The following is a 27,221-nucleotide window of genomic DNA, read 5'->3' as shown; positions in this document are numbered from 1 at the left end:
GTTCTGACAGTAGTCCCATCATGTGGGTATTTGCCAGAATCTCTTATGCAGAGGGCGCTCAACCCTGATTCTAATAGCCTCCCTGTCATGAAATAAGAGAATTTTATTGGTGTGCAGAAGAAAACTTTCTGCTAACTCATTTAAGGGAGACGTTTTCACTTATACTAAGATCAATACCCAAATTGATCATGTGCTGATCAGTTTAAACTTCTGTGTAAAACCTACTTATTATAATTTCTTATAAACTCTCAATTAGCATGGATAAGACTAAAGGATAATATATTCATATTTGGTATATATAGAAACAAATTCTAGAAAGATATATAAAAACTGAAGGGTGATTGGGTAGATGGGGATAGGGATAGGAGGAAGACTTGTCACTATAAGCCTTTTGGTATTCTTTTTATCTTAAATATATTCAAAGACTCAAATAAAGATAAATTTTAAAACTTAAAGTAGGGTAAATTCCTGGAGTTATCTGGTGCTCCCAAAGGTTAATTGGTTTACCTCTCAGAATCAGAACAGCCCAAGAGAGATAAGCAATACTTCTGTTTTCAAACTGTTTCAAAGAACAGAGTTACAATACTGCCTGGTGGTAATCTGATCTAGGGTTTAAGAATGCTCAGACAAGTCATTCTTGGCATCACAATGAAGCCTCCAGACCTAATTTAGAACACAGAATGTATCTCAACCAAATGTATCTCAACCATGCCCTTCTTTTATTTTCTTGTCCCAACTGGATTATAAACCAGATCCTTAACAAAATAAAATAATTTAGAAGTAGAAAAAAAACAGATAAAAAGAAATCCAAAAGAATACCACTTAAAGAAATTTTAAAAATCTAAATAAATGGAAAGACGTTCTGTGTTCACGGGTCAAAAGACTTAATACTAAACTCATCTACAAAATTGAAGCAATCGTTTTTTTTTTTTTTGCAGAATTTGACCAGTTGGCCTTAAATTTCATATAAAAATGCAAGAAGGGACCCAAAATAGCAAAAGTATTCTTGAAAAAGAACAACTTAGCAAAAACTCACAGGTCTCAAGACAGTATGCTATTGCTGCTAAGTCGCTTCAGTTGTGTCCGACTCTGTGCAACCCCATAGAAGCCCACCAGGCTCCCCCGTCCCTGGGATTCTCCAGGCAAGAACACTGGAGTGGGTTGCCATTTCCTCCTCCAATGCATGAAAGTGAAAAGTGAAAGTGAAGTCGCTCAGTCGTGTCCGACTCTTAGCGACCCAGTGGATTGCAGCCTACCAGGCTCCTCCATCCATGGGATTTTCCAGGCAAGAGTACTGGAGTGGGGTGCCATTGCCTTCTCCTCAAGACAGTATAGTACTCACATAATGATAGACATATAGATCAATGGAACTGAATTGAGAACCCATAAATACACACTTACATTTGTGGTCAATTGATTTTCAACAAGGGTGCAAAACAACTGAGTAGGGGGGAAATTGTCTATTCAATAAATGATGCGGAGACAACTTGATATCCATATACAAAAGAATGAAGTTGAACCTCTTCTTCACAATCTATATAAAAATTAACTTAAAATGGATCACAAACCTAAAGGTAAGACCTAAAACTATAAAACCCTTAGAAGAAAAGATAGGAATAAATCTTCATGATTTTGTATTAGGCAATGGTTTCTTAGACATGATATCAAAAGCACAAGTAAAATAAGAAAAAAATTAGATAAATTCTACTTCATCAAAATAAAAAACATTTGTGCTACAAAGGATACTATCAAGAAAGAGGAGAAAAACAAAGGAAAATACTTACAAATTATGTATCTAATAAGAAACTTACATCCAGAATATAGAAAGAACACTTAAAACTCAATAATAAATAACCCATTTTATAAATGGACAAGAGATAGGAATAGATATTTCGCCAAAGAAGACACACAAATAGCTAATAAACACACAAAAAGATGCTTAATATCAATAGCCATTAGGAAATTCAAATAAAAACCACAGTGAGATACTATTTTACTCCTACTAGGATGGCTAAAATCAAAGAGAGATAGTAACCAAAGTTAACAAGGATATGGGGAAATTGGACCCCTCATACATTGCTGGTAGAGGAATGTAAAATGGTATAGTTGCTTTGGAAAGTAGTTTGCTAGTTCCTCAAAAAGTATAACACAAGGTATAATGTGATCCAATCAATTCACTCCTCAGTTTATACCCAAGAAAAGTGAACACATGTGTACATACAAAAACTTGTACATGGATATTCATAGCAGCATTTTTTCTAACAGCCAAAAGTGGAAGCAACCCAAATTTCTATCAGCTGAAAAATGGATAAACAAAATGTGTTCTATCCATACAATGGAATGTTATTCAGCAATGAAAAGGAATAAAGCACTGATACATGCTACACTGTGAATGAACTTTAAAATATTATACAAAATGATCTCATCACAAGAAAAAAAATATTTTTTCCTAATTCTTTAATGGTGTCTCTATGTGAGATGATGGATGTTCACTAAAGTTACGTGGTAATCATTTCAAAATGTGCATAAGTCAAATCATTTGGCTATACACCTTAAACTTATCCAGTTGTATACATCAACTATGGAAGCAGTGACAGATTTTATTTTCTTGGGCTCCAAAATCACTGCAGATGGGGACTACAGCAATGAAATTCAAAGATGTGTGTTCCTTGGAAGGGAAGCCATGAGAAACCTAGAGAGCATATTAAAAACCAGAGACATCACTTTGCTGACAAAGGTCCAAATAGTCAAAGCTATGCTTTTTCCAGTAGCCATGGATGGATATGAGAGTTGGACCATAAAAATGGCTGAGCACTAAAGAATTGATGCTTTCAAATTGTGGTGCTGGAGAAGACACTTGAGAGTCCCTTGGACAGCAAGGATACCCAACCAGTCACTCCTAAAGGAAATCAACCCTGAATATTCATTGGAAGGACTGATGCTGAAGCTCCAATACTTTGGCTACCTGATGCAAAGAGCTGACTCATTTGAAAAGACCCTGATGCTGGGAAAGATTGAAGGCGGGAGGAGAAGGGGATGACAGAGGATGAGATAGTTAGATAGCATCACCGACTCAATGGACGTGAATCTGCGCAAACTCTGGGAGACAGTGGAGGACAGAAGAGCCTGGCATGCTGCAGTCCATGGGGTCACAAAGAGTTGGACATGACTTAGAAACTGAACAACAACAACAACAACAAATACATCAACTATATCTCAATAAAACTGGAAGATCAAAAAACAAACATTATACTAAATGAAAGAAGCCTGTCACAAAAGACCACATGTTATATGTTTCTATTTACATGAAATGTCCAGAATAGGCAATTTCCAGAGACAGAAAATAGCTTAGTGATTACTAGAGGCTGGGGCAAGAGGAGAACAGTAGATGACTACTAATGGGTACAGGTTTTCTTTCTGGAGTGATGAAGATGTTCTAAAATTAAACTATAGTGACAGTTGCACAACTGTCAATATACTCAAAACCATTGAATTGTATACCTTAGCTGAATGTGGTATGTGAATTATATCTCAATAAGCCTGTTTAAAAAGGAAGCAATTCAGTAACCTAAGAAGCATGGCTAAAGACACATATACTTGAAATTGTAATCTTTAATTCTTGATGGAAATAAGTACATGGTACAGCTCTGCTGTCTTCTAAAAAAGATGTACTGCTGAGCAAACTTCTCAAGACCAGAACCAGCTATAGCTCCATTCACAACAAACACCTGCATGGAGTCATCCCTCACAGGGCTGCTGGTTCAGTTCAGTCGCTCATTCGTGTCTGACTCTCCGCGACCCCATGAACCACAGCACGCCATGCCTCCCTGTCCATCACCAACTCCCGGAGTTCACTCAAACTCATGTCCACAGAGTCGGTGATGCCATCCAGCCATCTCATTCTCCGTCGTCCCCTTCTCCTCCCGCCCCCAACCTTTCCCAGCATCAGAGTCTTTTCCAGTGAGTCAACTCGTCGCATGAGGTGGCCAAAGTATTGCAGTTTCAGCTTTAGCATCAGTCCTTCCAATGAACACCCAGGATCGATCTCCCTTAGAATGGACTGGTTGGATCTCCTTGCGGTACAAGGGACTCTCAAGAGTCTTCTCCAGCACCACAGTTCAAAAGCATCAATTCTTCGGCGATCAGCCTTCTTCACAGTCCAACTCTCACATCCATACATGACCACGGGAAAAACCATAGCCTTGACTAGACGGACCTTGGCTGGCAAAGTAATGTCTCTGCTTTTTAATATACTATCAAGGTTGGTCATAACTTTCCTTCCAAGGAGTAAGTGTCTTTTAATTTCACGGCTGCAATCAGCATCTGCAGTGATTTCGGAGCCCAAAAAAATAAAGTCTGACACTGTTTCCACTGTTTCCCCATCTATTTCCCATGAAGTGATGGGACCAGATGCCATGATCTTCGTTTTCTGAATGTTGAGCTTCAAGCCAACCTTTTCACTCTCCTCTTTCACTTTCATCAAGAGGCTTTTGAGTTCCTCTTCACTTTCTGCCATAAGGGTAGTGTCATCTGCATATCTGAGATTATTGATATTTCTCCCAGCAATCTTGATTCCAGCTTGTGCTTCTTCCAGCCCAGTGTTCCTCATGATGGACTCTGCATATAAGTTAAATAAGCAGGGTGACAATATACAGCCTTGATGCACTCCTTTTCCTATTTGGAACCAGTCGGTTGTTCCATGTCCAGTTCTGACTGTTGCTTCCTGACTTGCATACAGGTTTCTCAAGAGGCAGGTCAGGTGGTCTGATATTCCCATCTCTTTCAGAAGTTTCCACAGTTTATTGTGATCCACACAGTCAAAGGCCTTGGCATAGTCAATGAAGCAGAAATAGATGTTTTTCTGGAACTCTCTTGCTTTCTCCATGATCCAGCGGATGTTGGCAATTTGATCTCTGGTGCCTCTGCCTTTTCTAAAGCCTGCTTGAACATCTGGGAGTTCACGGTTCACATATTGCTGAAGCCTAGCTTGGAGAATTTTGAGCGTGACTTTACTAGCGTGTGAGATGAGTGCAATTGTGTGGTAGTTTGAGCATTCTTTGGCATTGCCTTTCTTTGGGATTGGAATGAAGACTGACCTTTTCCAGTCCTGTGGCCATTGCTGAGTTTTCTGAATTTGCTGGCATATTGAGTGCAGCACTTTCACAGCATCATCTTTCAAGATTTGAAATAGCTCAACTGGAATTCCATCACCACCACTAGCTTTGTTCGTAGTGATGCTTTCTAAGGCCCACTTGACTTCACATTCCAAGATGTCAGGCTCTAGGTCAGTGATGACGTTATCGTGACTATCTTGGTTGTGAAGATCTTTTTTGTACAGTTCTTCTGTGTATTCTTGCCACCTCTTCTTAACATCTTCTGCTTCTGTTAGGTCCCGCTGCTGGTACCAAGTTCTAGTTAAACTCCAAGCATGAGGACTTCCCTTGTGTTCCAGTGGTTATGACTCCAAGCTTTCACTGACAGGGGCCTGGGTTCAATCCCTAGTCAGGGAACTAAGATCCCACAAGACATGCAGCACAGCCAAAAATAAACTAAACTTCAAGCATGCATTCCTATGTTTAAAATATCTCCATTTCCAGATTTGACAGCCATCTGTATATTTGGTCCTTTCTTTTTAGACAGATAAGTGAGTACACCAGTAGTCATGTATAGATGTGAGAGTTGGACTATAAAGAAAGCTGAGCACCAAAGAACTGATGCTTTTGAACTGTGGTGTTGGAGAAGACTCTTGAGAGTCCCCTGTACTGCAAGGAGATCCAACCAGTCCATCCTAAAGGAGATCAGTCCTGGGTGTTCATTGGAAGGATTGATGTTGAAGCTGAGACTCCAATACTTTGGCCACCTGATAAGAAGAGCTGACTCATTTGAAAAGACCCTGATGCTGGGAAAGATTGAGGGCAGGAGGAGAAGGGGACGACAGACGATGAGATGGTTGGATGGCATCACTGAGTCAACAGACATGAGTTTGGGTAAACTCCGGGAGTTGGTGATGGACAGAGAGGCCTGGCGTGCTGTAGTCCATGGGGTTGCAAACAGTCGGACACGACTGAGTGACTGAATTTAACTGAAGTGAGTACATGGGAAAAAGCAACAGGAATCAGTAATTAATTTCTCAAAAAAAAAAAACCCAGCATTATTTGTCTCTGTTGGAAAGGCGAAGACTATCTGATACCACGGCAAGATGGAACAAAGTGTTTAACCAGAAAGAATATGAATTAAGACTTTTTTTTTAATGAACCACCTAACAACAACATAATTTTACACAAGCAGGACTACCCATAGGAAAAAAAATTTTTTTAATTTAAAAATAAAACAAGAAAACAAAAACCAGGGCAACTGCATAAGAGTTGCAGCATCCTGGCCTGACAGACAAACGTCTACGGACACTGTCAGCAACCCAGAATACCCTGGGGGCTATGAAAAGTGGCTGACAATCATGTCTGCTTCACCACCATACACATTCTACAGAAAAAGAAATTGAAAAAGCCAAAAGTCTTTGAATGCACATCTATCAGTCCACCTGAAATCACTTTATCTCTTTCCCCAGAGGAGAAACCTGCTAAGCAAAGGAGCACAGAGGCTACAACTCAAAAAAAGAGTAGCAGAGAGGCTGAGAGAGATGTTATCAGAGAGAATGATGCAGAAGCGGCCTGGACTGGCTCAGAGAAGATGGCATCCACAACACACACTACAGGCACCAGAGCCTCATGGGGGAAGAATAAATAATCACACACCATCACAAGAAATTTTGTAAATGGCCCTGTATCTTGCCTTTGATTTCTATCATCTTGCAATGTCAGAGCACAGTAGCACAGTAAGAGAACACTATGAACAAATCTCCATTTATGAAATACTTCCAGACTTTTCTCAGGGTGGGAACAACAGATATCATAAGTTGTCATCATGGCAATTATCATGGTGGTGATGGTGATGATAGTGATGATATTAACAATAACCATAAGGACACGTCTAAGCCCATCAGTGGCCCATCGTTAAAGGAATTCTTCAGGTTTCTCTTGAGGATCATCCAAATTAGGCAGCTTTGAATGTGATTTGGGACCCTCATATACAGTTCTCAAGCTTCCTCTCAAAACTGTTCTGATTCATTATACCCTACTCAGATGCTAAAAATATAGCTTTACAATGTTTACTTCAGAAGTAAAGCTTGGTTAAAGTAAATAACCTGTTTTCCTTTTTTTTAACTTAGTTTTGCAATATCTAAATTTCACTTCTGAAAGGTCAAGAGTCTACTTTGCTTTTTTCTTCAAATCTAGTTTTAGGGAGAAAAGAAAAAAAAAGATAATTACAGATCTATCTGGTGTCTAAATCTGAAATGCTGAGCTTCAAAATACTAAGGATGAAGAGAAAACGTTATGGAAGCAGATTTTCCAGAGTTTGTAAAGAACATCAGCTAATGGATTTAAGTGTACACACATCCTTACTTACTAACATATGATGATTTTTTACCTCCATCCGATTCAAGTCACAGGGTTGCTGGTTTGATGGTATTGACTCAGAATAAGAATCAAATAACGCACACTCCCACTTGGGCTTAGGAAAGGCTAAAAAGAAACAAAAAGAATACATAAGAATATATACTTTAGTCACAGTGATCATTGTTTCCTTGCAGCTTTTCTGTGCTTCATAAATAGAACAACAAAATCAGCCAGTTTCTATACTAGAGATGCCACTCATCACGCTGAGGTAGTATTTCATGTTTTTACATATACAAGCTGGTACTTCTATCATGCCTACTCTACACACAATAAAACTAAGGAACAGTGAAGTGAAGCACCTTAGTCAATGTCGAAGAGCCAGTAAATGAAGAACAGGAACTTGAACTGCCAGCAGTCCTGCCGGAGAGTCCATGCTGTCAGCATTTCTTGTTATATTAAGAACACAGAAGTCATTTTCCACCTTAACCATCAGTATCACAATACTTCCGTTTTAACTATGATACAGGCAACATTTTTAAGTGGTGGTAACTGTATGCAGAGTACATCATGAGAAACGCTGGACTGGAAGAAGCACAAGCTGGAATCAAGATTGCTGGGAGAAATATCAATAATCTCAGATATGTAGATGACACCACCCTTATGACAGAAAGTGAAGAGGAACTAAAAAGCCTCTTGATGAAAGTGAAAGAGGAGAGTGAATAAGTTGGCTTAAAGCTCAACATTCACAAAACTAAGATCATGGCATCTGGTCCCATCACTTCATGGGAAATAGATGGAGAAACAGTAGAAACAGTGACAGACTTTATCTTTGGGCTCCAAAATCACTGCTGATGGTGATTGCAGACATGAAATTAAAAGACACTTACTCCTTGGCAGGAAAGTTATGACCAACCTAGATAGCATATTAAAAAGCAGAGACATTACTTTGCCAACCAAGGTCCGTCTAGTCAAGGCTATGGTTTTTCCCATGGTCATGTATGGATGTGAGAGTTGGACTGTGAAGAGGGCTGATTGCCGAAGAATTGATGCTTTTGAACTGTGGTGTTGGAGAAAACTCCTGAGAGTCCCTTGGCCTGCAAGGAGATCCAACCAGTCCATCCTAAAGGAGATCAGTCCTGGGTGTTCATTGGAAGGACTGATGCTGAAGCTGAAACTCCAATTCTTTGGCCACCTCATGCAAAGAGTTAACTCATTGGAAAAGGCCCTGAGGCTGGGAGGGATTGGGGGCAGGAGGAGAAGGGGACGACAGAGGATGAGATGGCTGGATGGCATCACTGACTTGATGGACATAAGTCTGGGTAAACTCTGGGAGTTGGTGATGGACAGGGAGGCCTGGCGTGCTGCAATTCATGGGGTCGCAAAGAGTCGGACATGACTGAGCGACTGAACTGACTGAACTGAACTGAACTATGGTGATAGTTTGCATACCATAAACATTAACTGAGGAAATACTCCATTTTAGCTATTATTAAACTTGGAAGTAAATAGACAAGATCTTACAATGCTATGTGCTGAAGAAAATTTTATGAAATACTCATTTCTTTTGATTAGCAGGAATAACAAAAGTAAGAGCACAAGTTCTTACTGATTTATAACAATGAAATAAGAATCACATTATGGGTGTATTCCAACATAGTTAAGTGCAGAGACAGCAGTTGTTGGCTGGGTAGATGAGTGGATCAGCATAAGAAAAATCATACTACCTGGTAAGCTAACACTGAACACTCACACTATTTCTTAGAAGCAGATTCTGTTTCACCACTTTTGTCACAAAGTAAGTAAAAGAGAAATGTCTCAACAGCTAAGGAAATTGTCAATATTCCAAAGAGGAAAAGTAAACAGAAGCTACAAATCAAGTTTGTCAAGACCAGCTATTAAGAAATCAAAATTTTAATGGCATGTTTTTAAAAATATTGTTAATCAAATGTTAAAACATGGACTGGTGGTGTTTTGAATCCTTTCTCACGCTCCCATCACCACCAGGGTTTGAAATGCCAACTTCCCTCTTGGTAAAGCAGTGACCACCAAGAAACAGCTGCCACATGCAGCTGAGCACAAGCACCTTAGATCGTTCCTCTGCTTCCTCTGCGTTTCACTGATAGCAGGTGGGACAAACCTTGAGCCCCAGTGATTTTTCTGACTACACCAAGTCATCTCACCATTTCCTTGGTAAAAAAAAAAAAAGGAAAATCTCAGCAAAACATGTTTCCAAGTTTGCACCATCCCTCATTCCAGCCCCAAGAAGAGTATTAACCAAGATAAGATTTCTCTTTCTAGCTGACCCATCAGTGACCTGGCTACAATTATACAGTGATGCCTTATCAAGAAGGAGTCAAGCTGCGTAGAAAGATAACACTTTCAAAAATCTCTCTCCTGCAAGTCCCCATTTCTCCTCCTCCACTGTCACTTCCCAGTGCCAGCCTCCCATGGCTGTGATCCACTCTGCATGATCTGCTCTTCAGTTTCTACCCTTCATCCTCAAAACCTGCTCTCAGTTCAGCAACCAGCATGACTGTTTCAAACAGCAAATCTGATTGTGTCCCTTCCCTGCTTCAAACACATCATCATTGCCCATGATCTGTTCCCCAGCTTCCTCTATAGCCGTATCCTCAGGGCCTGGCTCTCTGTACTCCAGCCACCATGACCTGAAGTTCACATGCCTCCCCTGCTCCAAACTCCCTATCAGAGAGGGACACTGCAGCATACCTGCTGTCCCCTCTGCCCAGAGCCCACTCTTCCCCTTCTTCACCTGCAGTGCCCTTAGCTCACCCTTCACGTTTAAGTGCAAACATTTTAGGAAGTCCTCCCTAAAATCATCCATTCTCCAACTGTCTCTAAGTCCTATGATGATAAGAACTCTCTTTTATATAGCACACTGACCACAGAGAATAACACAGTGCCTAGCACATAGGACATAACCAGTAAGTACTTTTAACAAATTATAGGGTAAAAATCTATACCAAAATCCACTCAGTCACCTAGACATAAAAATATCCAAAAGCCCATGAGTAAGCCACCAAATAATCCAAAGTCTCCTTCCAATTTTGCCTTTTAATTTTCACTGTTGGCAGGTGGGGGAAATGAGATACAACAATTCTTATTTCATTACTTTATTGAAAACAAGCTTATATATTTATGAATGCACAATGGTATCAACCAAATTTACACTCTTCACCAATGTTATTGAAGACTGGATTAATTTGTTTTAAAGACCAAATAGAGATCAATTTGAAAATTTTTGAAACAAGAGCTAAGTTTTTAAAAAATTTAAATTTGGTCTCATAAAAATGAACCCTCAAAATGAATAGGACCAGTCATATTTTTCAAAGTCTAAAAGCATAGAGAAGACCTCAATAGTTCTGGCCATTTTCTTGAATCAAATCCAAAAATAAACAAGGGTGATAAACCATTTAAAAGTTAACTACTAAACCCTTAGGATTTACCTAAAATATATTTACTATCACTATGTTTGATGGGATTTTATGAGGTCTCTCATGATTTTTGCTAGAACTATATAATTATTATTTAACATTAATACTACAAACTGGAAATGATGGGCAATTTTTATTTAATTGAAGGGTATGTGATAGATTCTTCTGTATTTTCTATATAAATGCATGCTCCATAAAAGGTCACGAACAAACTGGTGTGTGGGGAGTGGGGGGTTCAAACAAGGAGTCATGACACTTGGCCTAGGTTCCATGGCCACATCACATAAAAACAAGGAAACCACATTCATCAAAACCCAAAAATGGAAGATGGCGGAGGAACAGGATGGGGAGACCACTTTCTCCCCCACAAATTCATCAAAAGATCATTTGAACACTGAGCAAATTCCACAAAACAACTTCTGAACACTGGCAGAGGACACCAGGCACCCAGAAAGGCAGCCCATTGTCTTCAAAAGGAGGTAGGACAAAATATAAAAGACAAAAAGAGAGACAAAAACGTTAGGGACATTGATCCATCCTGGGGAGGGAGTCGTAAAAGAGAAGTTTCCAAACACCAGGAAACCCTCTCACCAGCGGGTCTGTGGGAGTTTTAGAATCTCAGAGGGCAACATAACTGGGAGGAAAAAAATAAATAAAACCCACAGATTACATGCCTAACTGCAACTCCCAGTGGAGAAGTAGTCCAGACACTCGCGTCTGCCACCAGCAAGTGGGGGCTGAACAGGCAGCCACGGGCTGCAATGCTTAGGTAAGGACTAGGCCTGAATGCCCTGAGGGCAATCTGAGGGAGCTAACATGAGACAGCAACCCAAACTGTGGGATAGCCAGAGAGAGAGAAAAAAAGAGGAAAGAGAGAGAGAGAGAGAACTTTCCCACGAAAAGCTCTAACCTAAGGCACTGCTGGGCCCGCTCACAAAACAAAGGACTGAGCAAATACCAGAGGAGAGCTAGCCAGCAGCAGACTGGCCCATCCCCTACCAGAGGCAGGGAGGCAGGCGGGTGCCAGCCAGAGCCGGAAGGAAAGGGGCAAACTCGGCCCCAGAGACAGCTGCTGCTGCTGCTGCTAAGTCAAGACAGCATCCTCTACCAAACTGCAAGCAGGCTCCCAGTTGCTAACCAAGTCTTCCTGGGATCCTGGACGGCTGACATCCGCCAGGAGGGTCGCAGCCAGAGATCAGCTCCCCAGAGGAGACAAACGGCACACCTGAGACAGCACTCCCGCTGCACACTGGGAAACTGAGTGGCCAGGACCGGGGAGCTGATAAGATGCACCGCCCTACCTGGGGAAAGTACGCTTGCCAAGCACCTGGTCACCTGAGCTCCTCAGACCTGGGAAGGGCACAAAACGCAGGCCCAATCGAGTCTATGCCTTTGTGGAGTACCCGAGAACCTGAACCTGAGTGGCTTAGACCTGAAGGGCACACAACCTAGGGCCCGCCTTAGATAGTTTGCCTGCAGAGCAACCTGAAGCCTCAGCAGTGTAGACCAGGAAAGCACACATGCCGTGAGCAGGGGCAAAGCCAGTGTGGCCCAGACACTGTGAGCATTCCCCACACACACTAGTGATATTTGTTTGCACTGTTCCTCCCTCCCCACAGCACAACTGAACAAGTGAGCCTAAATAAATGACCACCTTCGCCCCCTTGTGTCAGGGCAGAAGCGAGATACTGAAGAGACTTGTAAAAGAGGAAGCCAAAAAAAAAAAGAAAGAGGGAACTGCTTTGGAAGTGACAGGTGCAACAGATTAAAACCGTGTAGTTAGCATTGGCTACATTGGAAGGGATCTATAGACCTTGAGAAGAAGTATAAGCTGGAACAAGGAACTATCTGAAACTGAACTGACCCCACACTGCCCTCAACAGCTCCAGAGAAATTCTTAGATATACTTTACTATTATCATTTTTAAATTTAAAAAAATTTTTTTAGTTTTAAGTTCTTTATTATTCCTTTAATTTTCATTTTTAAAACCTACTATTACCTTGCAAAAAAAGACCCTATTTTTAAAGCAAATTTCATTTTTTAAAATAACTTTTGCAATTTTGTTCTTTTTAATACTATATTTTTGAGAGTCTAACCTCTACTCTAGATTTTTAATCTTTGCTTTCTGGTATTTGTTATCAATTCTGTACCTTTAAGAATCCAATCGTCAGTACCCATTTTTACTCAGGAGTGTGATTACTGGCTTGATTGCTCTCTCCCCTTTTGACTCTCCTCTTTCTCCCCCAGGTCACCTCTATCTCCTCCATCCCCCTTCTCTTCTCTACCCAACTCTGTGAATCTCTCTGGGTGTTCCAGGCTGTGGAAAACACTTAGGGAACTGATCACAGGCTAGATTGGTCTCTCTCCTTTTGACTCCCCCTGGTCACCTCTATCTCCTTCCTCCCTTTTTCCTCTATGGAACTCCATGAACCTCTCTGAGTGTTCCAGACTGTGGAGAGCACATAGGGAACTGATTACTGGCTAGATTGCTCTCTCCCCTTTTGATTCCCCCTCTTCTCCTCCTGGTCACCGCTATTTCCCTCCTCCCTCTTCTCTTCTCCATGTAACTCTGTGAACTTCTCTGGGTGTCCCTCACCGTTGAGAATCTTTTCACCATTAACCTAGATGTTTTATCATCGGTGCTGTATGGATGGAGAAGTCTTGAGGCTACTGTAAGAATAAGACTGACAGCCAGAGGCAGGAGGCTTAATTCCAAAACTTGAGAACAACAGAAAACTACTGACTCAAGGGAACATTAATTGACAAGAGCTCATCCAAAAGCCTCCATACCTACACTGAAACCAAGCTCTACCCAAGAGCTAACAAGTTTCAGAGCAAGACATACCAAGAGAATTCTCCAACAACACAGGAACATAACCCTGAGCACAAAAATACAGGCGGCCAAAAGTCACACCAAACCCACAGACACCTCAAAACTCACTACTGGACACTTCATTGCACTCCAGAGAGAAGAGACCCGCTCCACCCACCAGAACACTGAGGCAAGCTTCCCTAACCAGGAAACCTTGACAAGCCACTCGTCCAACCCCACCCACAGGGAGGAACCTCAACAATAAAGAGGAACCACAAACTTCCAGCATATAGAAAGGCCACCCCAAACACAGCAGCCTAAACAAGATGAAAAGGCAGAGAAAAATTCACCAGGTTAAGGAACATGATAAAGCCCACCAAACCAAACAAAAGAGGGGGAGATAGGGAGTCTACCTGAAAAATAATTCAGAATAATGATAGCAAAAATGATCCCAAAACTTGAAAACAAAATGGGGTTACAGATAAATAGTCTGGAGACAAGGATTTAGAAGATGCAAGAAAAGTTTAACAAGGACCTAGAAATAATAAAAAGAGTCAATCGATAATGAATAATGTAATAACTGAGATCAAAAGCACCCTGGAGGGAACCAACAGTAGAATAACTGAGGCAGAAGATAGACTAAGTGAGGTGGAAGATAGAATGATGGAAATAAACGAAGCAGAGAAGAAAAAAGAATCAACCTCAGAGACCTCTGGGACAATGATAAATGCCCCAACATTCAAATCATAGGAGTCCCAGAAGAAGAAGACAAAAAGAAAGGCAATGAGAAAATACTTGAGATAATAGTTGAAAACTTCTCTAAAATGGGGAAGGAAATAGCCACCCAAGTCCAAGAAATCTAGAGAGTCCCAAACAGGATAAACCCAGGGTGAAACACCCCAAGATACATATTAATCAAATTAATGAAGATCAAACACAAAGAATGAATATTAAAAGCAGCAATGGAAAAACAACAAATAACTCACAGTGGTATCCCCATAAGGATAACAGCTGATCTTTCAACAGAAACTCTTCAGGCCAGGAGGGAATGGCAGGGCATACTTAAAGTTATAAAAAAGAAAAACCTACAACAAAGATTATTGTACCCAGCAAGGATCTCATTCAAATATGAAGGAGAAATAAAAAGCTTTACAATACAGATAAGCAAAAGCTCAGAGAATTCAGCACCACCAAATCAGCTCTTCAACAAATGCTAAAGGATCTTCTCTAGATAGGAAACACAGAAAAGGTTTATAAACCCAAACCCAAAACAACAAAGTAAATGGCAAAGGGAGCATACTTATCAATAATTACCTTAAAGGTAAATGGGTTGAAGGCCTCAACCAAAAGACAAAGACTGGCTGTATGGATACAAAAACAAGACTCCTATATATGCTGTCTCCACCCACCTCAAACCAAGGGACACATACAGGCTGAAAGTGAAGGGCTGGAAAAAGATATTTCACACAAATTGAGACCAAAAGAAAGCAGGAGTAGCAATACTCATATCAAATAAAACAGATTTTGATATAAAGGCCATGAAAAGAGACAAAGAATGATCAAATGATTAATCCAAGAAGAAGATATAACAATTATAAATATATATGCACCCAACATAGGAGCACCTCAATATGTAAGGCAAATGCTAACCACTTCAGTATACTTGCCTTGAGAACCCCATGAACAGTATCAAAAGGCAAAATGATAGGATACTGAATGAGGAATTCCCTAGGTCAGTAGGTGCCCAGTATGCTACTGGAGATCAGTGGAGAAATAACTCCAGAAAGAAAGAAGGGATGGAGCCAAAGCAAAACAAATACCCAGTTGTGGATGTGACTGATGCTAGAAGCAAGGTCCGATGCTGTAAAGAGCAATACTGCATAGGAACCTGGAATGTTAGGTCCATGAATCAAGGCAAATTGGAAGTGGTCAAACAGGAGATGGCAAGAGTGAACATAGACATTCTAGGAATCAGTGAACTAAAATGGCCTGGAATGGGTGAATTTAACTCAGATGACCATTATATCTACTACTGTGGGCAGGAATCCCTTAGAAGAAATGGAGTAGCCATCATGGTCAACAAAAGAGTCCGAAATGCAGTACTTGGATGCAATCTTAAAAACGACAGAATGATTTCTGTTCATTTCCAAGGCAAGCCATTCAATATCACAGTGGTCCAAGTCTATGCCCCAACGAGTAATGCTGAAGAAGCTGAAGTTGAACAGTTCTATGAAGACCTACAGGACCTTTTAGAACTAACACCCAAAAAAGATGTCCTTTTCATTATAGGGGACTGGAATGCAAAAGTAGGAAGTCAAGAAACACCTGGAGTAACAGGCAAATTTGGCCTTGGAGCATGAAATGAAGCAGGGCAAAGGCTAATAGAGTTCTGCCAAGAGAACGCACTGGTCATAGCAAACACCCTCTTCCAACAACACAAGAGAAGACTCTACACATGGACATCACCAGATGGTCAACACCGAAATCAGATTGATTATATTCTTTGCAGCCAATGACGAAGAAGCTCTATACAGTTAGCAAAAACAAGACCAGGAGCTGACTGTGGCTCGGATCATGAACTCCTTATTGCCAAATTCAGACTTAAATTGAAGAAAGTAGGGAAAACTACTAGACCATTCAGATATCACCTAAATCAAATCCCTTATGATTATAAGGTGGAAGTAAGAAATAGATTTAAGGCTCTAGATCTGATAGATAGAGTGCCTGATGAACGCTGGACGGAGGTTCGTGACATTGTACAGGAGACAGGGACCAAGGTCATCCCCATGGAAAAGAAATGCAAAAAAGCAAAATGGCTGTCTGAGGAGGCCTTACAAATAACTGTGAAAAGAAGAGAAGCGAAAAGTAAAGGAGGAATGGAAAGATATAAGCATCTGAATGCAGAGTTCCAAGGAATAGCAAGGAGAGATGAGAAAGTCTTCCTCAGCGATCAATGCAAAGAAATAGAGGAAAACAACAGAATAGGAAAAACAAGAGATCTCTTCAAGAAAATTAGAGATTCCAAGGGAACATTTCATGCAAAGATGGGCTCGATAAAGGACAGAAATGGTATGGACTTAACAGAAGCAGAAGATATTAAGAAGAGGTGGCAAGAATACACAGAAGAACTGTACAAAAAAGATCTTCACGATGAAGATAATCACGATGGCGTGATCACTCACCTGGAACCAGACATCTTGGAATATGAAGTCAAGTGGGCCTTAGCATCACTACGAACAAAGCTAGTGGAGGTGACGGAATTCCAATTGAGCTATTTCAAATCCTGAAAGATGATGCTGTGAAAGTGCTGCACTCAATATGCCAGCAAATTTGGAAAACTCAGCAGTGGCCACAGGACTGGAAAAGGTCAGTCTTCATTCCAATCCCAAAGAAAGGCAATGCCAAAGAATGCTCAAACTACCGCACAATTGCACTCATCTCATACGCTAGTAAAGTCATGCTCAAAATTCTCTAAGCTAGGCTTCAGCAATATGTGAACCATGAACTCCCAGATGTTCAAGCAGGTTTTAGAAAAGGCAGAGGCACCAGAGATCAAATTGCCAACATCCGCTGGATCATGGAGAAAGCAAGAGAGTTCCAGAAAAACATCTATTTCTGCTTCATTGACTATGCCATAGCCTTTGACTGTGTGGATCACAATAAACTGTGGAAAATTCTGAAAGAGATGGGAATACCAGACCACCTGACCTGCCTCTTGAGAAACCTGTATGCAGGTCAGGAAGCAACAGTTAGAACTGGACATGGAACAACAGACTGGTTCCAAATAGGAAAAGGAGTATGTCAAGGTTGTATATTGTCACCCGGCTTATTTAACTTATATGCAGAGTACATCATGAGGAACGCTGGGCTGGAAGAAGCACAAGCTGGAATCAAGATTGCCGGGAGAAATATCAATAACCTCAGATATGCAGATGACACCACCCTTATGGCAGAAAGTCAAGAGGAACTCAAAGGCCTCTTGATGAAAGTAAAAGAGGAGAGTGAAAAGGTTGGCTTGAAGCTCAACATTCAGAAAACGAAGATCATGGCATCTGGTCCCATCACTTCATGGGAAATAGATGGGGAAACAGCAGAAACCATGTCAGACTTTATTTTTTTGGGCTCCAAAATCACTGCAGATGCTGATTGCAGCCATGAAATTAAAAGACGCTTACTCCTTGGAAGGGAAGTTATGACCAGCCTAGATAGCATATTAAAAAGCAGAGACATTACTTTGCCAACCAAGGTCCATCTAGTCAAGGCTATGGTATTCCCCGTGGTTATGTATGGATGTGAGAGTTGGACTGTGAAGAAAGCTGATCGCCGAAGAATTGATGCTTTTGAACTGTGGTGCTGGAGAAGACTCTTGAGAGTACCTTGGACTGCAAGGAGATCCAACCAGTCCATTCTAGAGGAGATCAATCCTGCGTGTTCATTGGAAGGACTGATCCTAAAGCTGAAACTCCAATACTTTGGCCACCTCATGCGACGAGTTGTACTCACTTGAAAAGAGTCTGATGCTGGGAGCGATTGCGGGTAGGAGGAGACAGGGACGACAGAGAATGAGGTGGGTGGATGGCATCACCGACTCAATGGACATGAGTTTGAGTGAACTCCGGGAGTTGGTGATGGACAGGGAGGCCTTTCGTGTTGTGGTTCATGGGGTCGCTAAGAGTTGGACACGACTGAGCGACTGAACTGAACTGAACTGATGAAAGGGGAAATTAACAGTAACACGATAATAGTGGGAAACTTTAATACCCCACTCACATCTATGGATAGATCAACAGAAAATTAACAAGGAAACACAAACTTTAAATTATACAATAGAACATTTAGACCTAATTGAGATCTACAGGACATTTCACCCCAAAACAATGAATTTCACTTTTTTCTCAAGTGCACACGGAAACTTCTCCAGGATAGATCACATCCTGGGCCATAAATCTAGCCTTGGTAAATTCAAAAAATTGAAATCATCTCAACCATCTTTTCTGATCACAATGCGGTAAGATTAGATGTCAACTACAGGAAAAAAAACTATTAAAAATACAAACATATGGAGGCTAAAAAACACACTTCTGTATAACCAACAAATCACAGAAGAAATCAAAAAAGAAATCAAAATATGCATACAAACAAATGAAAATGAAAACACAACAACCCAAAACCTATGGAATTCAGTAAAAGCAGTAAAACCTATGGAATTCAGTAAAAGCAGGGCAAGGTTCATACCGATACAAGCCTACCTCAAGAAACAGGAGAAAAATCAAATAGATAACCTAACTCTACACCTAACACAACTAGAAAAAGAAGAAATGAAGCACCCCAGGGTTAGTAGAAGGAAAGAAATCATAAAAATTAGGGCAGAAATAAATGCAAAAGAAACAAAGGAAACCATAGCCAAAATGAAGAAAGCTTAAAGCTGGTTCTTTGAGAAGATAAATAACATAAACAAACCATTAGCCAGACTCATCAAGAAAAAAAAGGAGAAGAATCAAATCAACAAAATTAGAAATGAAAATGGAGAAATTACAATAGACAACACATAAATACAAAGGATCATAAGAGACTATATGCCAATAAAATGGACAACTTGGAAGAAATGGACAAATTCTTAGAAAAGTATAACTTTCCAAAACTGAACCAGGAAGAAATAGAAAATCTTAACAGATCTATCACAAGCAGAGAAATCGAAACTCTAATCAGAAATCTTCCAAAACACAAAAGCCCAGGACCAGACGGCTTCACAGCTGAATTCTATCAAAAATTTAGAGAAGAGTTAACACCTATCCTACTCAAACTCTTCCAGAAAATTGCAGAGGAAGGTAAACTTTCAAACTCACTCTATGAGGCCACCATCACCCTAATACCAAAACCAGACAGTTCACTTCAGTTCAGTCATTCAGTCATGTCCAACTCTTTGCAAACCCATAAACCACAGCATGCCAGGCCTCCCTGTCCATCACCAACTACCGGAGTCCACTCAAACCCATGTCCATTGAGTCGATGATGTCATCCAACCATCTCATCCTCTGTCATCCCCTTCTCCTCCTGCCCTCAATCTTTCCCAGCATCAGGGTCTTTTCCAATGAGTAGGCTCTTCACATCAGGTGGCCAAAGTATTGGAGTTTCAGCCTCAACATCAGTCCTTCCAATGAACACCCAGGACTGATCTCCTTTAGGATGGACTGGTTGGATTTCCTTGCAGTCCAAGGGACTCTCAAGAGTCTTCTCCAACACCACAGTTCAAAAGCATCAATTCTTCGGCACTCAGCTTTCTTTATAAAAACCAGACAAAGGTGCCACAAAAAAAGAAAATTACAGGCCAATAACCCTGATGAACATAGATGCAAAAATCCTTAACAAAATACTAGCAAACAGAATCCAGCAGCATATTAAAAAGATCATACATCATGACCAAAAAATGAATAAATAAAGTGGGCTTTATCCCAGGAACGCAAGGATTCTTCAATATTCACACAAATCAGTCAATGTGATACACCACATTAACAAATTGAAATATAAAAACCATATGATTATCTCAATAGATGCAGAGAAAGCCTTTGACAAAATTCAACGTCCATTTATGATAAAACTCTCCAGAAAGCAGGCATAGAAGGAACATACCTCAACATAATAAAAGCCATATATGACAAATCCACAGCAAACATTATCCCCAATGGTGAAAAACTGAAAGCACTTCCCCTAAAGTCAGGAACAAGACAAGGATGCCCACTCTCACCAATACTATTCAACAGTTTTAGAAGTTTTAGCCACAGCAATCAGAGAAGAAAAAGAAATAAAAGGAATCCAGATAGGAAAAGAAGAAGTAAAACTCTCACTATTTGCAGATGACACAATCCTCTACATAGAAAACCCTAAAGATTCAACCAGAAAATTACTAGAGCTGATCAATGAATATAGTAAAGTTGCAGGATATAAAATTAACACACAGAAATCCCTTGCATTCCTATACACCAACAATGAGAAAACAGAAAGAGAAATTAAGGAAACAATTCCATTCACGATTACAATAAAAAGAATAAAATATTTAGGAATAAATCTACCTAAAGAAACAAAACACCTATACATAGAAAACTATAAAACACTGATGAAAGAAATCGAAGATGACACAAATAGATGGAGAAATATACCATGTTCATGGATCGGAAGAATCAATATAGTGAAAATGAGTATACTATCCAAAGCAATCTATAGATTCAATGCAATCCCTATCAAGCTACCAACTGTTTTTTTTTTTTTCAGAGAACTAGAACAAATAATTTCACAATTTGTATGGAAATACAAAAAACCTCGAATAGCCAAAGCAATCTTGAGAAAGAAGAATGGAACTGAAGGAATCAACCTGCCCAACTTCAGTTCAGTTCAGTTGCTAAGTCGTGTCCGACTCTCCACGACTCCATGAATCACAGCACGCCAGGCCTCCCTGTCCATCACCAACTCCCGGAGTTCACTCAAACTCATGTCCACAGAGTCGGTGATGCCATCCAGCCATCTCATTCTCTGTCGTCCCCTTCTCCTCCCGCCCCCAACCTTTACCAGCATCAGAGTCTTTTTCAGTGAGTCAACTCATCGCATAAGGTGGCCAAAGTATTGCAGTTTCAGCTTTAGCATCAGTCCTTCCAATGAACACCCGGGATTGATCTCCTTTAGAATGGACTGGTTGGATCTCCTTGCAGTACAAGGGACTCTCAAGAGACTTTAGGCTATACTAAAAAGCAACAGTCATCAAGACAGTGTGGTACTGGCACAAAGACAGAAATGTAGATCAATGGAACAAAATAGAAAGCCCAGAAATAAATCCACGCACCTATGGATACCTTATCTTTGACAAAGGAGGCAAGAATATATAATGGAGAAAAGACAATCTCTTTAACAAGTGGTACTAGGAAAACTGGTCATCCACTTGTAAAAGAATGAAACTAGAACACTTTCTAACACCATACACAAAAATAAAACGAATTAAAGATCTAAATGTAAGACCAGAAACTATAAAACTCCTAGAGGAAAACACAGGCAAAACATTCTCTGATATAAATCACAGCAGGATCCTCTATGACCCACCTCCCAGACTAATGGAAACAAAAACAAAAATAAACAAATAGGACCTAATTAAACTTAAAAGCTTTTGCACAACGAAGGAAACTATAAGCAAGGTGAAAAGACAGCCTTCAGAATGGGAGAAAATAATAGAAATGAAGCAACTGACAAAGAATTAATCTCAAAAATATACAAGCAACTCCTGTAGCTCAATTCCGGAAAAATAAGTGACCCAATCAAAAAATGGGCCAAAGAACTAAACAGAAATTTCGTCAAAGAAGACATACAGATGGCCAACAAACACATGAAAAGATGCTCAACACCACTTATTATCAGAGAAATGCAAATCAAAACCACAGTGAGGTACCATCTCACACTAGTCAGAATGGCTGCTATCAAAAAGTCTACAAACAATAAATGCTGGAGAGGGTGCAGAGAAAAAGGAACCCTCTTACACTGTTGGTGGGAATGCAAACTAGTACAGTCACTATGGAGAACAGGGTGGAGATTCCTTAAAAAACTGGAAATTGAACTGCCATAAGACCCAGAAATCCCACTGCTGGGCATACACACCAAGGAAACCAGAATTGAAAGAGACATGTATACCCCAATGTTCATCACAGCACTGTTCACAATAGTCTGGACATGGAAGCAACCTAGATGTACAGTGGCAGATGAATGGATAAGAAAGCTGTGGTACATATACACGATGGAGTATTACTCAGCCATTAAAAAGAATGAATTTGAATTAGTTCTAATGAGGTGGATGAAACTGGTGCCTATTACACAGAGCGAAGTAAGTCAGAAAGAAAAACACCAATACAGTGTATTAACACATATATATCGAATTTAGAAAGATGGTAACGATGACCCTATATGCGAGACAGCAAAAGAGACACAGATGTAAAGAACAGACTTTTGGACTCTGTGGGAGAAGGCGAGGGTAAGATGATTTGAGAGAATAGCATTGAAACATGTATATTATCATATGTGAAATAGATTGATGCATGAGACAGGGTGCTCAGGGCTGGTGCACTGGGATGACCCTGAGGGATGGGATAGGGAGGGAGGTGGGAGGGAGGGTCAGGATGGGGAACACATGTACACCCATGGCTGATTCATGTGAATGTATGGCAAAAACCACCACAATATTGTAAAGTAATTAGCCTCTAAATAAAATAAAGGGAAAAAAAACCCAAAATGGAATGCAAGAGGGGAGAGTGCGACAAAGAAAGGGACAGGGAGAGAGACACTGAAGAGGAAATACAGCAGTGTATCATGCTGCCCACTTGCAAACTAGTTCCTAGGGACTCCTGACAGTCTCCCTAAGCCTGAAAGGAAAGGGAGCAGGCTGGAGTTACAGTCCACTGGTGTAAGAAAGCAGCTGCTATAAGCAAAGTCCAAGTTGTGAAATATGTAGTTGCATTTGCTCTGTGAACCCTCCCCTTCATACGTTTTCTGAGGAAATTCTGGGCATTATCCTATGGGTCATGCTTCCCCCAATTTTTCTACCTCTCCCTGGTACCAGACAGTCTTCCCTTTGGTTGAGCCTCCACTCATTAGTACCTACCACAGAATGACAGACCTTTTATTAATAATATTTATTAATATTTAAGAGTCAGTGATCTCAAGACTGACTTAGATAAGTAACTGGTCACTTTGAATCTCGTGCCTTTAGGAGGAGGGGCCAAGACAAGATAATCTAAGAGCTCTTCCAGATCTAACCACAAAATTTATGCTCTATTAATGACTAATCACATTTTCTTTAGACACTGGTTCCCTCTTGCCAATAATCATCAATGACTAAGCTATCATGTTTTAGAGATCCTCCCTAAAAAGTGAGAATTGCTATTGAAACCACCAGCTGTTTCTGGAGAGTTGTTTCTTTCAAAGGAAGCTATACTTCTGTGAGTAATAGAATTCACGTCAGAAATCAGCCCACTGCCTTTGAATGGTCAAAAGATACTACTAATTTTTTCAGTCTTCCAAAGAAGTTAATACAAATGTTGGACTCACCATAACTCTTTCCTCTCCAGAGAATTGGGTGTTACTGTTAATTAATGAAAAAGACAAAGAGAATTCTATTCCAACTTTCTGGCATGCTAGAATGTTCTGTATCTTTCATCTGATTGCAGTTATATGGGTGGACACATATGAAATAAATTAAGTGTACCTTTAAGATTACAGCCTTTCATACATTTCACTGCGTGGAATTTTTAAATTTTTTCATTAGGTACTAGAATCCTAGTCCATTCCACTGCCCAAGGTCACTTGGGGACACCAGAATTGGCCTGAAGATGCCAAGTCAGCACTGGCTCTAAAGGAAGATCTTCCTCTTCATGTTTTTATCAGCTGGGGGTTCAGGAGTTGCCTGGTCCACAATTTTTATGAAAGATGCGAAGAGCTGACTCATTTGAAAAAACCCAGATGCTGGGAAAGATTGAGGGCAGGAGGAGAAGGGGACGACAGAGGATGAGATGGTTGGATGGCACCACCGACTCAATGGATATGAGTTTGGGTGGGCTCCGGGAGTTGGTGTTGGACAGGGAGGCCTGGCGTGCTGCAGCTCATGGGGTCGCAAAGAGTCGGACACAACTGAGCGACTGAACTGAAATGACCTTGGCTTAAATCCATCCAAACACTACTCACACTTACCCAGATCATCCCTATGACTCACATGATAAGTTGTGAATCTAATACCAGTTAAAGACAGTAACTATAGATACAAAGAACAAAGTATGTGGACATCATCTTAAAAAACAAGCTTCTTATAAGGTCAGGATGTGAAACACCTAAGGTTTGGGATTTATGACCAGGCCTTACCTGCTTGCAGGTACTCTGGCTGCAGAGTTGGAGGCAGGCCCTCAGGCAGTGGGTAGCCGTTCTTTCGGGCCACAATGAGATGAAATGCAGCACAGAACTCTGGCAGGGTCAGGGCTCCATCGCAGTCGGCATCACTCAGTTCCCTAAATATAGCAGATATCATGAGCGCCTAACATGGGGCTCAGAGGGAAAGTTGCTCAGCCTTAAACATGCAAACACAACTCCTAGGATCCCTGGTGGTGTCCCTGCAGGATTCCCCAAACTCATATAAAATCTCAGGAGGCCACACAGAGGAAGAAAAATCAATACCACTAGCATGAGTAGCACTTTATAAATAAAAATTTAAGGTCTTCAAGTTCTCCAGTAGATCTGTTTTTCTAAGAGAATGCACAATCAAAAAACTATGGGATGAAAAGGAACAGGATGCCCACAATTTCAGTTAGTTGACACTCATTCAATAAATGCCTGGTGTGAAGTGCCCAAGCCCGGCACCTGAAATAGTTGGAGGAAGGGCTGACCCTGCCCTTTCACCTGGCCCTGCCCTTTCACCAGTGTCCTCGCCATTACTCAATTATCCAAACTCAGATACAAGCACTTCATTTTTCAGCTTTAAGGAAAAACCTTGAACTGTTCAAGTCACACAAATGTTGTATCAAAATTTGCTTGAAAATTCTCTCCTGGAAAAACACAAATAAGCTCAGTAAATACTTGTTGAATTATGTTTTCAGATAAAAATAGCAACTAGGGAAGGCTGGAACCAGATGAGATGAAAGTACAAAAGGGAGAGGCTTGAAAAGGCTTATCTTTGCTTCAGTCGTTGTTTTCCACTGAAAAGCAGAGACCTATTTGCCAAAACAACTAAGACTCCATAAGCTCAACCAGTCTCTTAGGCATACAGAGACAAATATGCCTGTGTTAGGACAAGCAGAGAGAGAAGGCATCTTTTTTCTACTTGAAAGAAAAAACATGGAAGGTAAGCTCTGGAACTTTCCTTTGGAACCTCACACCCACCTCCCCCTGGAATATTCAGAAAATACCAGCCCCCTAGGGTAAGGAACCAGGGAACTTTTTTAAATGATGGGTGGAGAGAAGCCCACAAAGCTTCTGTGGATACGTCTCAACAAAAAGATAGGAACCCTCATGCCAATAATGTTAAGACTGGGAATTCTGCCAAAACAGACTGTATTCTTTACAAAATGGTAACTTCTTTTTTCCCAAACTTTAAAGCCTAATAAGGTTTGCCATTTTTCTTTAATGTTAGAATATATTGCTGAAGAACCGAAAGCCAGCTCAGGATCCCAGATACAGTAGCATTTACAAGTGTCAGTGGAATAGTTTTTCAATATGATGCACAAAACATGACAAGCAATTTTAAATCCTACTATAATTTTTTGTAAATCCTCATTTAAAAAGTTTTACATAAATATTCCAATACTTTAATTATATATTTATAGCAGCATGGCCTCCCACTAAGTCTCAAGGAAGAATAGCCCACACGCAGCCAGGAGCTTATAGAGGCACCAAACGCTTTCATAAAAGCAAACAGAGCCATCTGGACCAGCCTGTGAAGCCCTTCTGGAGCCAGGGATGCAGCTGGCATGGCAGCAAGGTACAGAGCGCACCATAGCTGCAAGTCTGAGCCAGGGTCCAGCTGATAAACACAAGCCAAATTTACGAAACTCAGAGGCAGCAAGAATAGTCAAATTTAGCTTAATTCCAAAATATCTGTGGACCTTTTGTTCACCTGGCCTCATAAAGAATAGCTTTTCAAGGTTTTCTAGTTATGTGCAGCACATGAAGTAGAAAAATCTAAAAATACACAAGATGGAAATTCTCATATGCTCACACAACTGCTTATACTGAAAAGGCATCTAGGTGAGGATACTAATCAGGAAATTACTTTTTAAACGAGCAAAATAGTGAATAATATATTCCAGACACTATTCATTGTGCTTTTCATATAATAACTTAATCTTCACAGCAATAATAATTTAAGTTCTATTCATACTCTTAGGTTGTTTTTTAAAAATTCAAAACATTATTGCTTTAAAATGCAAATGTAGGAGCTAAGGGATGGCTATGGATAACAGTATGAAACTACAAGGCATTAATTGTACTTACCATATATAGGAGAGCTCTGGAATGGAAAGTTTTGATTTGGTGAAGAAGTTTTTGGCAACAGAACCTGTCAAGAGCCATTGTTTAAATAAATCATTAATTACTTACCTAGAGCAGCTTTTTCATTTATGTATAGATGAACTGCCATTTTTTTCATTCAGCCATCCCTACCATATAACAACCACAAACATAACAAGTATTCATCAAAACAACTACAGATCATGTGGCTAAAAGCAACATACAAACAGCTTTTAAAGGAATATGTAAATCAGAATAGGGCAAAAGAAGTAGTGACATAATACTTATTATCACACGAAAAGTATATTATGTTCAAGTTCCTTCTTCATTTTTCTGAAAATCTGCAAAATTTACTAAAAATTTAAAAGATAAAAATATCAAAATTTTCGAAGTAAAAATCTGTCCAGCATTTTAAATGAAAGGGTGTGTGAAAGTAATACATGATCATGGTAGGAAACAAAGCAAAAAGAAAAAAATGAA

At 40.3% G+C, this 27,221-nt stretch overlaps 1 protein-coding gene across 7 annotated transcripts in view; it reads right to left on the bottom strand.

Annotated features, from left to right (window-relative positions):
* REPS2 (RALBP1 associated Eps domain containing 2) overlaps window positions 1-27,221 on the bottom strand; it is a 257,054-nt gene that overhangs the window by 107,616 nt on the left and 122,217 nt on the right. For all 7 annotated transcript variants that reach the window (XM_055393986.1, XM_088834233.1, XM_088834234.1 and 4 more), the window contains exons 7-9: window positions 26,727-26,790; window positions 24,606-24,748; window positions 7,486-7,580 (exon numbers count right to left, since the gene is read on the bottom strand). In XM_055393986.1, the coding sequence (XP_055249961.1) occupies window positions 7,486-7,580; window positions 24,606-24,748; window positions 26,727-26,790 (302 nt within the window). The remainder of the gene's footprint in view (window positions 1-7,485; window positions 7,581-24,605; window positions 24,749-26,726; window positions 26,791-27,221) is intronic.

The sequence above is a fragment of the Moschus berezovskii genome, chromosome X (genome assembly GCF_049115385.1).
Source record: "Moschus berezovskii isolate FMDL1 chromosome X, NW_MosBer_1.0, whole genome shotgun sequence".
Taxonomy (NCBI): Eukaryota; Metazoa; Chordata; class Mammalia; order Artiodactyla; family Moschidae; genus Moschus; species Moschus berezovskii.
Note: the sequence above shows the minus strand (reverse complement) of the source record. Positions and strands in the feature narration are given on the sequence as shown.